The 17348-nt window shown below is 44.1% G+C and overlaps 3 protein-coding genes and 3 long non-coding RNA genes across 6 annotated transcripts; 3 read left to right on the plus strand and 3 right to left on the minus strand.

Moving 5' to 3' along the window:
* Nucleotides 1-1762: 1762 nt before the first annotated feature.
* On the minus strand, nucleotides 1763-2172 carry LOC121597031. The gene is made up of 3 exons (XR_006005365.1): nucleotides 2131-2172; nucleotides 1967-2064; nucleotides 1763-1888 (listed from the first exon to the last, which is right to left on the minus strand). It is a non-coding gene; the product is annotated as an uncharacterized LOC121597031 (long non-coding RNA).
* Nucleotides 2173-6334: 4162 nt separating this feature from the next.
* LOC121595354 lies at nucleotides 6335-7272 on the plus strand. Its single transcript, XM_041919271.1, has 2 exons — nucleotides 6335-6456; nucleotides 6583-7272. The coding sequence occupies exons 1-2, from the start codon at nucleotides 6366-6368 to the stop codon at nucleotides 6897-6899; spliced, it is 408 nt and encodes a 135-aa protein (XP_041775205.1). The 5' UTR covers nucleotides 6335-6365; the 3' UTR covers nucleotides 6900-7272.
* Nucleotides 7273-7323: 51 nt separating this feature from the next.
* LOC121591061 (mediator of RNA polymerase II transcription subunit 1-like) lies at nucleotides 7324-10170 on the minus strand. The gene is made up of 2 exons (XM_041911418.1): nucleotides 8796-10170; nucleotides 7324-7343 (listed from the first exon to the last, which is right to left on the minus strand). The coding sequence occupies exons 1-2, from the start codon at nucleotides 10168-10170 to the stop codon at nucleotides 7324-7326; spliced, it is 1395 nt and encodes a 464-aa protein (XP_041767352.1).
* Nucleotides 10171-10690: 520 nt separating this feature from the next.
* LOC121593601 lies at nucleotides 10691-11250 on the plus strand. The gene is made up of 3 exons (XR_006004807.1): nucleotides 10691-10732; nucleotides 10799-10896; nucleotides 10975-11250. It is a non-coding gene; the product is annotated as an uncharacterized LOC121593601 (long non-coding RNA).
* Nucleotides 11251-14044: 2794 nt separating this feature from the next.
* LOC121595484 lies at nucleotides 14045-14699 on the plus strand. The gene is made up of 2 exons (XM_041919510.1): nucleotides 14045-14546; nucleotides 14613-14699. The coding sequence occupies exons 1-2, from the start codon at nucleotides 14098-14100 to the stop codon at nucleotides 14623-14625; spliced, it is 462 nt and encodes a 153-aa protein (XP_041775444.1). The 5' UTR covers nucleotides 14045-14097; the 3' UTR covers nucleotides 14626-14699.
* Nucleotides 14700-16673: 1974 nt separating this feature from the next.
* LOC121589296 lies at nucleotides 16674-17062 on the minus strand. The gene is made up of 3 exons (XR_006004292.1): nucleotides 17021-17062; nucleotides 16857-16954; nucleotides 16674-16778 (listed from the first exon to the last, which is right to left on the minus strand). It is a non-coding gene; the product is annotated as an uncharacterized LOC121589296 (long non-coding RNA).
* Between the last annotated feature and the right edge of the window lie 286 nt (nucleotides 17063-17348).

The following is a 17348-nucleotide window of genomic DNA, read 5'->3' on the forward strand; positions in this document are numbered from 1 at the left end:
CGGATGTTGTGGTGCGTCGTCTCGTTAAACTTGGCGCCAACGTCGAAACGATGTCATTCGTATCGTTTAAGGTCGGTGTACCTTCCAGCAAGCGCGGTGAAGCTCTCTCTCCGGCAACTTGGCCTCCGTCTCTCGTGTTCCGAGAGTTCATCGATTACCAAAATCGTCATCTCCCTGTAGTGTCAGGGAACGACACGCTCACAGATGAGTCTCGCCAAAAATATCGATAGTGCAAGCAACACGAACACCGTTAAATCTATCGTCGCCCGACTGGATGCTCCTGTAAACGATCCATCTTACTTCGGCTCTCTGAGTACACCACGCTTGGCCAGCATGCCTTCTCAGAGTGCTTCTCTGCCTTCGGTTCTCTCTCATCCACTGAGTGACACCTGTTCTGAGCCTACTTCCGTGCTTCCTGCTCTTCAATCAACCTCGTCGATTCCGTTATCGTCTGCATCGGTGTTAATTCTTGCGAGAAGGACTGGATCCTCTCGTGAACCTTCGGATCGATCGCTTCCAGAAAACCTGCCTGCCCCTGTTAAGCGTACCCGTGGTGATAACGCCAGACAACTACGCAAACAATGAGACCCCAAATTTTGAGTGATTCAGGCCGAGGGGTATGAGGAAGCTTGAGGAAGCAAGGAGAAACGCGCTGCGATGAGAGTTCGCATTCTGTTTTACACGCGCGCTTCACTAACACCAATACAAATACCGTGCTTTGACGAGCCGTATGTGAATGTGTGTGTCTTCTTTCAGCGAGCTCAATAACTTTGAGCTGCTCGTCACATCGTGTTGTCTCGCTTACACTACAGCATCGAACCATCGCTCCGTATGTCCCCCCTCCTACGCGTACAAAACCACCAGTACAGCGCGACGCTTTGTCGGAGATGGTTGTGTACGTTTTGTGGTAAGTCTTGCTCGCAGTGTTCGTGCGTTAATGCGCATTTCGTTCAAAGTCTCGTGCGCTGGTGTGTTTTGGTGAAGTTTGAAGTGAACAAACAATGTGCACAGACGCACATGCAGTACGTGGATCGACAGGTAAGAATTTGCTGAACAGAGGCAACGCAGATTGTGGACAAGTTTCCCGCAGCCTGGCTCGACCCGGTACTTTGCAGTATGACGCCATTCGTGAGTATGAAGAATTCTAAATGTGTTGTGAAAGTGTACTTTATGTTTCAATAAAGTGTTTAATGAAATAAAACATGACCGTGTTTGTGTTTGTTGTTAGAATTAGTGCGTATTTGTGATCGTGTCTATGCATGAAAGAAAACGAGAAAGAAAAGAAACAAATATCTTTAGATGTGTTGGTAGCATGACTGGAAAGAATACGAACACTTTGAGAACTGCAGAGCGCACCGTGCGTTACGGGTGGGGAGGGGGAGGGCTCGCGCGAGGGTGTAACTCATTCCTCCAAGAGTAACTGCTAACGGGGGACGGTACTCAAATCACTCAAAAAATACACTCATTTTGCCGGACGAGTCGCCACAGGCGCCCGAACCATCCGTCACGCACACATCTAAACGTTCTGGTTTCTTCTGCCGCTCACGCATACCAATGTGTTTGCTCCACGCCCTTTTTCGGATTGCTTATAGAAAGGATGAGGTTGTTCACATTTGCTTTATGCACACATTCGCATGCTGTTTATTGAATAATATCCCTCTCCCTTCCAACATGTGTTTTGGCATACTCCCGCTGTGTAGACGGCAGAACGCTTTCCCCCTTCCAAATTTACCGTTCTTCCTCCTCTCGTTCTTCCTTCCTCCTACCGCGCTCGGGGTACCATCCGTGCTGCGCGTGTTCAGCTGGCTTCAGTTTAGTGATGACGTCATGAACAGGAGCTGTGCGTGTTGAACCGGCTTTTGTTAAGTAATGACGTCCTCACCGGGGGCTGAATGAAGCAATAATGAATGTAAGTAGTATGTATTACTATGGAGAGTTTAGCGCATAGGATTAGATCAAAACTTACCTTAATATTTTAGAACTGGAAAACGTTTTCTTTCCGTCGCTTACTTTGAAGATTGTTGACGAGGCTAGCAGGTAGTCGTTGATAAATAGCGCACACACCTGTAACTTTTTAGACGCCAAGGGTTAGTTGAATGTACCTGCACAAGCACACAGCAAGAAACTTACCTCAACAATTTGCTAGGATAAATCATTCCATAACTGAGGAAGAAGGAACACGGCACAAAACGTAAATGAGCAAAGTACGTCGCACAAGAAATCGCACCTCACTTCAGTACATCCTTCCACAGGGAAAGTTCTGGACAGACTGAGGATGCCTAACACCCGGATGAGCGCGATAGCAGAAAAATCATGGTGGATCGAGAGAGATGGGTAGACTCGGTCCAGCGATAGCCGCTGGTAAATGCATGTGTGCGTGACGAACGAAAGACTTCAAACCCCATTTCCCCGTATTTCATCCATAATTTTTCGTCACACGCACACACCTCTACACGGGCGGCGGTTTGCCGTCCAAAATCTAGAGAGAGAATACAGGGCCTCTCGTTTTGGCACACAGAAAAACCTCTCAACAACTTCGGCTCTGCTACTTGGGCCTCAAGCTTCCTCATACCCCTCGGCCTGAATCATTCAATATTTGGGGTCTCATTGTTTGCGTGGTTGGCTTCTCTCCTTTCTTTCTTGAATGGCTACAATCATTACTATCGAATCGATTTTGCTGTGTTAAATTGAATGACGGTTTTTCTTATGAGTTTCATTGTTCGTCTGGTGTACCCAACGGTAGTGTCTTGAGTCCTTTACTTTTTATTTTATTTGTCAATGATGTGTTCTCTGTTCTTTCATCTGATTCCTTCCTTGTGTTTGCAGATGATTTAAAAATATTTTGTCCTATCACTGACTCTAACCACGCAAACAATGAGACCCCAAATTTTGAGTGATTCAGGCCGAGGGGTATGAGGAAGCTTGAGGAAGCAAGGAGAAACGCGCTGCGGTGAGAGCGCGCTTTGCTTTTTGAGTGCGCTTGTCACTAACACAAAACGAACCCAGCGTATTGGAATAAGCCGTGTGTGATTGTGTGCGTGCGTCGACGGCTATTTCAGCTGGAGAACTCGTTTTTTATTTGCACCCAATTTTTGCCGGTCAGTCTGTCTCATTCTTACTACCACATTTGACTTCATACAAAGTGGCAAAGTTTGACGTTTCGAATGTTGATGTTTTTAATCTCCTTGATTCTGCGTGATAAAGTGTACAAAAACTTGTTATAGTGAAGTGCATTAATGTGTTTAGTGTTACTTCGACGTGCACAGTTAATTTAAATATGAAAAGTGTTGGAAAACAAGTGTTGTAGTGATATTTATGCCTGTTTGTACCTCGGCCAAAGAGGTAAACATCATGTTAACAAAGTCAACAAAAAGGTAAATAACAACAACATGCATCGAGGTATATGCTCTTTTTGCAAATGTAAAAGAATTATGCCATATGCAAATATTATGTTAGATTTGTGAAAAAAGTGTTTTTACTATTATTTACCCGAGTTATTCCATTTCCCTCCCCCGCCTATCCATTTGTGTACCGGTAAAATAATAAAAATCGTGGCATATCGTTGTACATATAATGTGTTTTATGTTTATATAGTTTAATATGCGGCTAGCTAATTTCGCTGCCGTGGTTAGCATACCGGACATGCAGATTATGGGGTTGCGGACGCCAAACGAAATCCGGGATGCTGCAATAACCGGGATCGCACGTGTACATCTTGGCCTGTACGTCGTGGCTTTGTGATGAGCGGGTCGATCCGAACTTACCGGGTCAGAGTCATCCGTAAGTGACCAGTAGTCGTTCGGGTCGACCCGAAAGGTACAAGTAGGTAAAGTAGGCCCAAGCACCGGGTCGGAAATGCTTATACTTTTACGTACCTACTGATTACTGCAACCATGGTTCGGGATCGATTCCGTGAGACTCCGGATCGTATCGTAAAATTAATCGTCAAGTATAGCTGAACCCACGAGAGCAGTAAAGGACAGTTAACACTTTTGTTAGAAACCCGGTTATGAATGCCCGCCTGGCTGGAGGAATTCAAGCGAGATCACCATACAATGCATGCATAAATTATATTATGACACAACATAAACGATAACATTTTATTATGAGCGTGATTATTACAATCTAAATTAATAATTTAATTAATTAATTAATTAATTAAGCCTGTCTCGTGGTACAGTCGTCAACTCGTACGACTTAACAACATGCTCGTCATGGGTTCAAGCCCCAAATAGACCGTGCCGCCATACGTAACACTGACTATCCTGCTATGGGGGGTTATCCAAAAGTCACTGAAAGCCAACACGACAAGTGGTACAGCCAGGCCTTGATCGACACCGGTTGTTGAGTCAAAAGAAGAAAAATAAAATATTTCGATCTGGACCAGTCATATGGTTAACGTTAAATAAATAATTTGAAATTTAACAAACCCTGTTTTCCATACAAACGCATGCTTTTAAATTGAACTGTCAACCAAGTATCAAGTGTTCAATTAAAAAGCATGCCTACGAATAAGCGTTGAACTACAGTCAGTGATCGCGCAAATCCCTACGTTGTGGTATATTTTTAAGAAAACCAGAACACGCTTTCACAATTTTACATACTTTATTTAACGCGCGCTGTCGAGAGCCGTTTCTCCTTCGTGGTCGGTTACAAGAATGAATATCATTATGGCAGCTTATTCCCGCGATCTAATTCCCTACCAATACACACAAAAACAGCACCTGTCAATCGTTTCGTTTATCGGTGAAACGCATATGCAAATAACGCAAGTGAAATATTTCACTCGGAACTATGGGCATTTAAAAACATGAAACGTAAACAGTCAGAATTCAATAGTTTGTATCAGAATACCGGTTTTTTTTAATTTCACAAAAATCTCATGGCCTGCCGTGAAAAATTTCATTTTTTTGTATGGAAAAACGTGCCGACTAAAAAGCACATACTCAATAGTTGGCATGGAATCGAAGTTCAACCAATGAGTTCAGATTGTTCTGTTAATTTGTTCTTTTGATCAAATAGCCATTGCCCAAGAGAAATGTAATAATAATTTTCTTTACCTGTGTATCTGCATAATGGTGTTGCTAAAAATCAAAGTATTACCCTGGTTTATACAAGGATTCAATGGGTAAATATCTAAACATTACACCTGCTAGTGTTTATCCTGTTACATAAGTACCTTAAAATAAAGGTACTAAATAGTCCGTTACATAAGAAAATAGAAAATCCTACCTCTTTTCTGTCTTATAAAAACCCGCGCAATTTTTGTTTGTGTCAATACGATTCGGGCAGTCGTTTCACTCGGTGTTGTTATGCGTGCTCTGTACAGTTATAAATTTTGTGCAATACTGTTATAATACAAGTGCAGAATAATACAAGTGTATATTTTAAATATTCAACGTGCCGTGAATTTCACTCAATCACGACAATGTCGGCCAAAGACAAGCGCAAGTCAGGATCCACGTATAGATCCATAGAAGCCAATAATAAAAAGCTTGATGCTGAATTGTTTGGAGAGAGCAGTGAAGCTGGGCCAAGTAATATTCAGACATCTACGTCAAATGTAGAGTTCAGTGAACACCCGCATTGTGGTAAGTGCAAAAATAAAAATTTTAATTAGTGACCAATGCAAATTAAACACATTTATAATACTTTTTTTTATTTATTCATTGCAGAGAACCATCCTTGTCCATTTGATGAATACATCTTGCAAGAAGAATACGTGAGTGATTGGGTTACTATCGATGCATTCGACGATATGGAAGTATATGAAGAGGTCAACGAAGATTACGATGAAGCTGAAGAAACTATACACAGTACACAAGAGTCTCAACACGAGGAGGAACCATTTGATGAGCTTATTCGAAATTGGGCATTAAAAACATACCAAACACATCAAGCGCTAAATGGACTATTAGAAATTTTACGTAAAAAAACGGACTACCAACTGCCGAAAGATGCTCACACGTTGCTTAAGACAAGGCAATGTGGAAAAGAAACGTACCCTATAGCAGGGGAGAATTTTGGTTCCCTGGGGTACGATCGGTTCTCAAGGATCACTTTCGGTAAGAAAGCAATAGTCTTAAATACGATGGTAAATTTTTACTAATATTATATGTTTTATTTTCTGTATTTTGTATCTTTACAGCGATGTACCACCAAGAGTCAGCAAATTTTCGTTGAACTTTTCGATTGATGGACTTCCACTGCACAAGAGCACTCGAAAACAGTTTTGGCCCATATTAATGAGCATTCAAGAAATGCCGGAAGTTCCAGTATTGATGGTTGGCAACTTTTTTGGTGAATCGAAACCAAAGATTGTTGAGGAATATCTGCGTCCGCTAGTCGACGAGCTAAATGGGTTGATGGATAATGGCATTGTAATAGCCAATAAGCCAATCGAAATACACGTTAGAGCTTTCATCGCGGACTCACCAGCACGAGCATTCATAAAAGGTAAATTATAAAAATCTTCTTAAATTTAATGATACATTTGCTTTCTCTTCTATTGAAAAAACGTAGGCTTTTGAAACTTATTTACTTATGAGGTGTATTAATACATATTTTTAAATATTCCTACAGGTTCAGTTTACTTCAACCACACACATGGTTGCCAAAAATGTACGGTGCAAGGAAAATATCACAGCGCACACCGAGTTACATGTTTCCCGGGAATGGATCATCCAGCAAGAACGCATGAAGATTTCGTCCAATCAAATTATGGAGCACATCATCGGGAAAAAACGCCTCTCATGGATCTTAAGAACTTTGACATCATAAAGCAGATTATTATAGCAGATCGTTTGCACCTCTTTGACTACGGCGTAACAAGAACAATGCTGAAAGGATGGAAATCAGGCAAATTAGGAGGGGTGCCAAGTGGTCTGAAGACACAATAAGCAAGATTGATGCTTTGCTGAAGGAGGTGGAACTTCCTTTAGAGTTTCATCGCAAACTCCGTTCTGTTGAAGACATTGGATTGTGGAAAGCTAGTGAGTTCCAAATGTTTCTACATTACGCGAGTTTTATCGTTTTGAAGGATGTATTAACAGATGTACAGTATGACCATTTTATGAAATATTACTGTGCGGTAACATTGTTATCATCCGAAGTGTATAAGAATGATTGGCTTGAGGCGAAATGCTTGCTAAAAGAGTTCGTTTTAGACTATGGTGTTATCTACGGGGAACATTGCATCACCAGCAATATACATAGTTTGTTGCATGTGTATGATGATGTAGACAAATTCGGCCCGCTTTACACCATTTCATCTTATCCCTTTGAAGGTAAGCTCCAGCATGTTAAGAACTGTCTTCGAAACGGTCATAAGGTTTTGGTGCAGGCTGCAAATAGGATATCGGAGCAAAAACCAAGTACTGCGTCATCAAATAGAACAAATCTCTCTTTTCCATTTTTGAAAACCAAAACTAATGGAGTAGCATTGCACATAAATCCACAATTAACTCTTTCTCCTGGTTTTCAGTCCAATTGGTTTTTGACTCATGATAACTACATAGTTAAATATTGTAGCGCAGAACAAAAAGATTCAACTATAATAATTAATGGAAGAGCATTCAATTATATAACGGAAACCCGCTCGTACTATATTTCACCTTTTATGAAGGATATATATGAAAAAGATTCATGTAACCTTCGTACCGATGAAATGGTATTTTTACCCAGGGATATAAAGTGTAAATTAGTAGCTATTAAAATAGGTAATAGCAGTTTAGTGTTTGTTCCATTTCTTAGAACATTAACTAATTAGAGGTAAAATGTAATTTAAACTATTTTTTAGAAATAAAATCGAGCATATGTATTTGATTGGAAGTTAAAGTTTGTGTTTTATTTTCGGCCTTTTTTATTCACATGTTAATACTATGTACTAACGATGTTCATTTTATCACTGTCTTAGAATCATAAATATTTGAAAATCGATATGTTTATGTTGCATGAAACAAAATAGAAAAAAAGGTTTTAGTAAACGTTTCATTACATATAATTATCACAACCTGAGTTATCACATAAATATTCTTTCTTGTAGTTCTAAAATACGTTTACCCTTATATTTCCCGATCACAGTATTTTTTTTAATTTTTACGTTCGATAAAACATAACTAAACAGAAAAACATGAAATAAATATCATAGCATATTAACATTTTTCGTTATTCTATTCCAATTTGATCTCATTTGGTAATAATAAAGTATATACACGTGTTTAAAAAAAAGCAATACATCTCTCATCGCCTAGTATGACATACACTCTTTCGCTCGTCTTTCATGTTAATGCGTTCATGTGCATGCTTAAGTTTACGTTTAAAAAATTCATGTACATAATTCATGTCCACTTCGATTCCCAAATGGTTAGTGGCGACAGCTTTCATAAGCCGCAATACATTAATGTATCGTTCGAAAGGAATTTTTGTTCCAGCCGAACCGTCCCAGCTGCACGTAGCAAAGATTTTTTTTTCAAATAAAATATTTATAGCCTGGTGTAGCCTATTGTTAGCATCTTGACGGTCGATCTCAGAATCAATTTTGTGTAGATAAGAATAGAAAAAAAATTCATCAGCTCCTAATCTTTGTTCAACGTCATCGAACTCTTGAAAGCTCGATACAACAGTGAGTTGAAAGGCCTGATTATTTCTGCGCGTTCCTTGCATTGGTTGTACGATGGAAAGTATGTCCATCGTATAAACCAAAATTTGTGCGTTACGAGCATCCAACCTAATGAGCGTATTCCGGCAGCGCACGCAACAATTATGTCCATGGCACTCGGAGGGCAATGGCATACTTGGGGAATCCAAACTCCCTGCAACTGTGTCACGCAAAAGCACAGCTGAAGCCAACGGTTGCTGTCGCCCGACAATACCAGTCGGTTCTGGTTGTGCAGCAGACACCGTCGGCTCGTTCTCGTTAAAACAAGCCGATGTGTTTTGCAATTGTGAATCAGCCGCATCAACACTCATATCATCTGACACGAGTGAGTCGAGCAGCTGTGCCACAACTGCATCATCACCACCGGAAGCCGCCGCTTGCAACGACGAATGGGCAGTTGAGCTCGGCTGCAGCTCCCCGATGCGCCGAGCGATTCCGGGCGGTCGAGCCGCAACAGCAACACGACCACCAGCAGCCGCTTGCACCGTTGAACGTGCAGCCGAACTCGGCTGTTGTTCGTCGTTGCGTCGAGCGATACCGGGTGGCCGTGTCACACTAGCAACTCCACCACCGGAAGCCGCTTGCAACGACGAATGGACAGCTGAACTCGGCTGTTGTCCTTCGATGAGTCGAACGGTACCGTGTGGCCGTGTCACAACAGCAACACCACCACCGGAAGCCGCTTGCACCGTTGAACATCTAGCTGAGTTCGGCTGTAGTCCGTCGTTGCGCCGAGCGATACCGGGTGGCTGTGTCACACTAGCAACACCACCACCAGAAACCGCTTGCACCGTTGAACGTGCAGCTGAACTCGGCTGTTGTCCGTCGTTGCGCCGAGCGATTCCTGGCGGCCGTGCCCCAACAGCAACGCCACCACCGGAAGCCGCTTGCAACGACGAATGGACAGCTAAACTCGGCTGTTGTCCGTCGATGCGTCGAACGGTTCCGGGCGGCCGTGCACCAACAACAACACTTCCACCGGCAGCCGCTTGCAACGACGAATAGGCAGCTGAACTCGGCTGCAGATAACCGATGTGTCGAGCGATTCCGGGCGGCCGTGCCCCAACAGCAACGCCACCACCAGAAGCCGCTTGCACCGTTGAACGTGCAGCTGAACTCGGCTGTTGTCCGTCGATGCGTCGAACGGTACCGGGCGGCCGCATCACAGTAGTAACACGACCACCAGCAGCCGCTTGCACCGTTGAACGTGCAGCTGAACTCGGCTGTTGTCCGTCGATGCGTCGAACTGTACCGGGCGGCCGTGCACCAACAACAACACTTCCACCGGCAGCCGCTTGCAACGACGAATAGGCAGCTGAACTCGGCTGCAGATCACCGATGTGTCGAGCGATTCCGGGCGGCCGTGCCCCAACAGCAACGCCACCACCAGAAGCCGCTTGCACCGTTGAACGTGCAGCTGAACTCGGCTGTTGTCCGTCGATGCGTCGAACGGTACCGGGCGGCCGCATCACAGTAGCAACACGACCACCAGCAGCCGCTTGCACAGTCATTCAATTTAACACAGCAAAATCGATTCGATAGTAATGATTGTAGCCATTCAAGAAAGAAAGGAGAGAAGCCAACCACGCAAACAATGAGACCCCAAATATTGAATGATTCAGGCCGAGGGGTATGAGGAAGCTTGAGGCCCAAGTAGCAGAGCCGAAGTTGTTGAGAGGTTTTTCTGTGTGCCAAAACGAGAGGCCCTGTATTCTCTCTCTAGATTTTGGACGGCAAACCGCCGCCCGTGTAGAGGTGTGTGCGTGTGACGAAAAATTATGGATGAAATACGGGGGAAATGGGGTTTGAAGTCTTTCGTTCGTCACGCACACATGCATTTACCAGCGGCTATCGCTGGACCGAGTCTACCCATCTCTCTCGATCCACCATGATTTTTCTGCTATCGCGCTCATCCGGGTGTTAGGCATCCTCAGTCTGTCCAGAACTTTCCCTGTGGAAGGATGTACTGAAGTGAGGTGCGATTTCTTGTGCGACGTACTTTGCTCATTTACGTTTTGTGCCGTGTTCCTTCTTCCTCAGTTATGGAATGATTTATCCTAGCAAATTGTTGAGGTAAGTTTCTTGCTGTGTGCTTGTGCAGGTACATTCAACTAACCCTTGGCGTCTAAAAAGTTACAGGTGTGTGCGCTATTTATCAACGACTACCTGCTAGCCTCGTCAACAATCTTCAAAGTAAGCGACGGAAAGAAAACGTTTTCCAGTTCTAAAATATTAAGGTAAGTTTTGATCTAATCCTATGCACTAAACTCTCCATAGTAATACATACTACTTACATTCATTATTGCTTCATTCAGCCCCCGGTGAGGACGTCATTACTTAACAAAAGCCGGTTCAACACGCACAGCTCCTGTTCATGACGTCATCACTAAACTGAAGCCAGCTGAACACGCGCAGCACGGATGGTACCCCGAGCGCGGTAGGAGGAAGGAAGAACGAGAGGAGGAAGAACGGTAAATTTGGAAGGGGGAAAGCATTCTGCCGTCTACACAGCGGGAGTATGCCAAAACACATGTTGGAAGGGAGAGGGATATTATTCAATAAACAGCATGCGAATGTGTGCATAAAGCAAATGTGAACAGCCTCATCCTTTCTATAAGCAATCCGAAAAAGGGCGTGGAGCAAACACATTGGTATGCGTGAGCGGCAGAAGAAACCAGAACGTTTAGATGTGTGCGTGACGGATGGTTCGGGCGCCTGTGGCGACTCGTCCGGCAAAATGAGTGTATTTTTTGAGTGATTTGAGTACCGTCCCCCGTTAGCAGTTACTCTTGGAGGAATGAGTTACACCCTCGCGCGAGCCCTCCCCCTCCCCACCCGTAACGCACGGTGCGCTCTGCAGTTCTCAAAGTGTTCGTATTCTTTCCAGTCATGCTACCAACACATCTAAAGATATTTGTTTCTTTTCTTTCTCGTTTTCTTTCATGCATAGACACGATCACAAATACGCACTAATTCTAACAACAAACACAAACACGGTCATGTTTTATTTCATTAAACACTTTATTGAAACATAAAGTACACTTTCACAACACATTTAGAATCCTTCATACTCACGAATGGCGTCATACTGCAAAGTACCGGGTCGAGCCAGGCTGCGGGAAACTTGTCCACAATCTGCGTTGCCTCTGTTCAGCAAATTCTTACCTGTCGATCCACCTGTCGATTTATTTATTAATTTATTTAGATACAAATATCAGCCTCAGAGGGCTAAATATAGGGAAACTTACTGGCTAAAACTTAAAATTAATGATAACAAACAAATACTTAAATCTAACTAGACAAACATATACTAGACAGCAAGCAATTTGTAACGCAGCCAACACAAGTAAGATGAAAGAATTAGGATGGGGAAACAAAAAGGGAGTCAAAGAACTGAAGGAAGAGGGGGCGAAGGGATTGAGGGGGAATATGAAAATCAAACACACCAGAGGCACTGTTGAAGCGCTGGAGGGATCTAAAAAACGGATCACTGGTGCCACAAAGCGTTCTTCTCGACGGGATTTCAAGGAAATCACGGCGTCGAAGAAAGTGAGCAGGCGCGTACAGCGGTATTTTGTTAAGTAGTGAAGGACAATCAATCTCGTTCCGAAGCAAACCACTGATAAGCAAAGCTTGAGAAGCAGAGCGACGATCGTGCAGGGTCATCAATCCAAGCATACGACACCGGACTTCATAAGGGGGAAAAGAAGCACCCGATTGCCCTAAAAGACGCCTAATGGCAATATAGGAATCTGCGTTGAACGCTTTTAACCCTTTCAATCCATACCGAGCTGACTGGGCACCACACAATGCTAGCGTATTCTAAATAGGGCGGACTAAGCTACAGAAAAGAGCTTCAAGGCATATAGGGTCACGCACATCATTTGCCATAGCACAAATCATTCCTAGTACACTATTGGCATGGTTAATGGTACGCTCAATATGATGATTGAATGACAGCTTTGCATCAAGGAGAACCCCAAGATCACGAATGACATTAACACGATTTAATACAACAGAGTTTAATGAATAATTATGAGACAACACATTTGAGCTTCATGAGAAAGATATACAAGCACATTTATCGATACACAGGGAGAGAAAGTTTGCAGAACACCAAAAGAAGAAGGAGTCTAACAGACATTTAAGAGAGACACATGAATTACCCGTCCGGCAAAATGAGTGTTTTTTTGAGTGATTTGAGTGACGCTGTCGAAATACAGTGTCCCTTCGACCAATGAGTTACCCACTCACGCGAGCCCTCCCCCACCCCACCCGCAACCCACGGTGAGCTCTGCAGTTGTCAATGTGTTCGTGTTCTTTCGAGCCGCATGCTAAGGTAATAGTGTGCGTGTCATTTTTACACATTCATTTTTTATTAGGCTGACAGCGCATCATTCACAAAACCTGCTTCAAAACGTTTACAACAGCATTAGGACAGTGTTATAAATCGATATATGTTACAGTTTACAGGGTATTACTGAAATAAAAAGATAGAAAGTGTAAGTAATTGTGATAAAAAGTTAAACAACCATAAAATTAATACCTTTTTGTGTTTATGTGCAGCAAAAACATCATGTCTTCACCGGGAACGAAGCGCGTCTAGTTGAAGGAGACCGGGATGAACTGTTGTTTTGTTTAGGCCGGATCCCGGCTTGTATAGATGTGCGAGCAGTTACGCGTTTTGAAGAGGGACAACTAGCCACGGCATCTGCTTCATCAACGGTGTCGGCTGCATTCGGTGGTAGTGTTGCTCTTGTGACACGGCCAACCGGAACAGAGCAACGCAACGATGGACAACAGCCGAGTACGGCTGCAAGTCCAACGGTGCAAGCGACTGCTGGTGGTTGTGATACGGTTGTGACACTGCCGTTTGAAATCGTCCGACGCCTTGGTGAGCAGCAACCGACTTCAGTAGCATATTCGCCGTTGCAAGTAGCTGCTGGTGGTGGTGTTACTGTTGTGACACTGCCGTCCGGAACTGTTCGACGCATTGGGGACCAGCAGCCGAGTTCAGTTGTATATTCTCCGATGCAAGCGGTTTCTGGTGGTGGCGTTGCTACTGTGACACGGCCACCCGGTATCGCTCGACGCAACGACGAATAGGCAGCTGAACTCGGCTGCAGATCACCGATGTGTCGAGCGATTCCGGGCGGCCGTGCCCCAACAGCAACGCCACCACCAGAAGCCGCTTGCACCGTTGAACGTGCAGCTGAACTCGGCTGTTGTCCGTCGATGCGTCGAACGGTACCGGCGGCCGCATCACAGTAGCAACACGACCACCAGCAGCCGCTTGCACCGTTGAACGTGCAGCCGAACTCGGCTGTTGTCCGTCGTTGCGTCGAGCGATACCGGGTGGCCGTGTCACAGTAGCAACGCCACCACCAGAAACCGCTTGCATCGGAGAATATACAACTGAACTCGGCTGCTGGTCCCCAATGCGTCGAACAGTTCCGGACGGCAGTGTCACAACAGTAACACCACCACCAGCAGCTACTTGCAACGGCGAATATGCTACTGAAGTCGGTTGCTGCTCACCAAGGCGTCGGACGATTTCAAACGGCAGTGTCACAACCGTATCACAACCACCAGCAGTCGCTTGCACCGTTGGACTTGCAGCCGTACTCGGCTGTTGTCCATCGTTGCGTTGCTCTGTTCCGGTTGGCCGTGTCACAAGAGCAACACTACCACCGAATGCAGCCGACACCGTTGATGAAGCAGATGCCGTGGCTAGTTGTCCCTCTTCAAAACGCGTAACTGCTCGCACATCTATACAAGCCGGGATCCGGCCTAAACAAAACAACAGTTCATCCCGGTCTCCTTCAACTAGACGCGCTTCGTTCCCCGGTGAAGACATGATGTTTTTGCTGCACATAAACACAAAAAGGTATTAATTTTATGGTTGTTTAACTTTTTATCACAATTACTTACACTTTCTATCTTTTTATTTCAGTAATACCCTGTAAACTGTAACATATATCGATTTATAACACTGTCCTAATGCTGTTGTAAACGTTTTGAAGCAGGTTTTGTGAATGATGCGCTGTCAGCCTAATAAAAAATGAATGTGTAAAAATGACACGCACACTATTACCTTAGCATGCGGCTCGAAAGAACACGAACACATTGACAACTGCAGAGCTCACCGTGGGTTGCGGGTGGGGTGGGGGAGGGCTCGCGTGAGTGGGTAACTCATTGGTCGAAGGGACACTGTATTTCGACAGCGTCACTCAAATCACTCAAAAAAAACACTCATTTTGCCGGACGGGTAATTCATGTGTCTCTCTTAAATGTCTGTTAGACTCCTTCTTCTTTTGGTGTTCTGCAAACTTTCTCTCCCTGTGTATCGATAAATGTGCTTGTATATCTTTCTCATGAAGCTCAAATGTGTTGTCTCATAATTATTCATTAAACTCTGTTGTATTAAATCGTGTTAATGTCATTCGTGATCTTGGGGTTCTCCTTGATGCAAAGCTGTCATTCAATCATCATATTGAGCGTACCATTAACCATGCCAATAGTGTACTAGGAATGATTTGTGCTATGGCAAATGATGTGCGTGACCCTATATGCCTTGAAGCTCTTTTCTGTAGCTTAGTCCGCCCTATTTAGAATACGCTAGCATTGTGTGGTGCCCAGTCAGCTCGGTATGGATTGAAAGGGTTAAAAGCGTTCAACGCAGATTCCTATATTGCCATTAGGCGTCTTTTAGGGCAATCGGGTGCTTCTTTTCCCCCTTATGAAGTCCGGTGTCGTATGCTTGGATTGATGACCCTGCACGATCGTCGCTCTGCTTCTCAAGCTTTGCTTATCAGTGGTTTGCTTCGGAACGAGATTGATTGTCCTTCACTACTTAACAAAATACCGCTGTACGCGCCTGCTCACTTTCTTCGACGCCGTGATTTCCTTGAAATCCCGTCGAGAAGAACGCTTTGTGGCACCAGTGATCCGTTTTTTAGATCCCTCCAGCGCTTCAACAGTGCCTCTGGTGTGTTTGATTTTCATATTCCCCCTCAATCCCTTCGCCCCCTCTTCCTTCAGTTCTTTGACTCCCTTTTTGTTTCCCCATCCTAATTCTTTCATCTTACTTGTGTTGGCTGCGTTACAAATTGCTTGCTGTCTAGTATATGTTTGTCTAGTTAGATTTAAGTATTTGTTTGTTATCATTAATTTTAAGTTTTAGCCAGTAAGTTTCCCTATATTTAGCCCTCTGAGGCTGATATTTGTATCTAAATAAATTAATAAATAAATCGACAGGTGGATCGACAGGTAAGAATTTGCTGAACAGAGGCAACGCAGATTGTGGACAAGTTTCCCGCAGCCTGGCTCGACCCGGTACTTTGCAGTATGACGCCATTCGTGAGTATGAAGGATTCTAAATGTGTTGTGAAAGTGTACTTTATGTTTCAATAAAGTGTTTAATGAAATAAAACATGACCGTGTTTGTGTTTGTTGTTAGAATTAGTGCGTATTTGTGATCGTGTCTATGCATGAAAGAAAACGAGAAAGAAAAGAAACAAATATCTTTAGATGTGTTGGTAGCATGACTGGAAAGAATACGAACACTTTGAGAACTGCAGAGCGCACCGTGCGTTACGGGTGGGGAGGGGGAGGGCTCGCGCGAGGGTGTAACTCATTCCTCCAAGAGTAACTGCTAACGGGGGACGGTACTCAAATCACTCAAAAAATACACTCATTTTGCCGGACGAGTCGCCACAGGCGCCCGAACCATCCGTCACGCACACATCTAAACGTTCTGGTTTCTTCTGCCGCTCACGCATACCAATGTGTTTGCTCCACGCCCTTTTTCGGATTGCTTATAGAAAGGATGAGGCTGTTCACATTTGCTTTATGCACACATTCGCATGCTGTTTATTGAATAATATCCCTCTCCCTTCCAACATGTGTTTTGGCATACTCCCGCTGTGTAGACGGCAGAATGCTTTCCCCCTTCCAAATTTACCGTTCTTCCTCCTCTCGTTCTTCCTTCCTCCTACCGCGCTCGGGGTACCATCCGTGCTGCGCGTGTTCAGCTGGCTTCAGTTTAGTGATGACGTCATGAACAGGAGCTGTGCGTGTTGAACCGGCTTTTGTTAAGTAATGACGTCCTCACCGGGGGCTGAATGAAGCAATAATGAATGTAAGTAGTATGTATTACTATGGAGAGTTTAGTGCATAGGATTAGATCAAAACTTACCTTAATATTTTAGAACTGGAAAACGTTTTCTTTCCGTCGCTTACTTTGAAGATTGTTGACGAGGCTAGCAGGTAGTCGTTGATAAATAGCGCACACACCTGTAACTTTTTAGACGCCAAGGGTTAGTTGAATGTACCTGCACAAGCACACAGCAAGAAACTTACCTCAACAATTTGCTAGGATAAATCATTCCATAACTGAGGAAGAAGGAACACGGCACAAAACGTAAATGAGCAAAGTACGTCGCACAAGAAATCGCACCTCACTTCAGTACATCCTTCCACAGGGAAAGTTCTGGACAGACTGAGGATGCCTAACACCCGGATGAGCGCGATAGCAGAAAAATCATGGTGGATCGAGAGAGATGGGTAGACTCGGTCCAGCGATAGCCGCTGGTAAATGCATGTGTGCGTGACGAACGAAAGACTTCAAACCCCATTTCCCCCGTATTTCATCCATAATTTTTCGTCACACGCACACACCTCTACACGG

The sequence above is a fragment of the Anopheles merus genome, chromosome X, assembly GCF_017562075.2.
Source record: "Anopheles merus strain MAF chromosome X, AmerM5.1, whole genome shotgun sequence".
Classification (NCBI taxonomy): Eukaryota; Metazoa; Arthropoda; class Insecta; order Diptera; family Culicidae; genus Anopheles; species Anopheles merus.

Coding starts and splice junctions, on each gene's coding strand:
- LOC121595354 (XM_041919271.1), top strand. CDS start 6,366: ATGGATAATGGCATTGTAATAGCCAATAAGCCAATCGAAATACACGTT. Junction 6,457..6,582: donor AGCACGAGCATTCATAAAAG/GTAAATTATAAA, acceptor ATATTCCTACAG/GTTCAGTTTACTTCAACCAC.
- LOC121591061 (XM_041911418.1), bottom strand. CDS start 10,170: ATGACTGTGCAAGCGGCTGCTGGTGGTCGTGTTGCTACTGTGATGCGG. Junction 7,344..8,795: donor AGGGAGTTTGGATTCCCCAA/GTATGCCATTGC, acceptor TCCTATTTGCAG/CCTGCACCAAAACCTTATGA.
- LOC121595484 (XM_041919510.1), top strand. CDS start 14,098: ATGCGTCGAACAGTTCCGGACGGCAGTGTCACAACAGTAACACCACCA.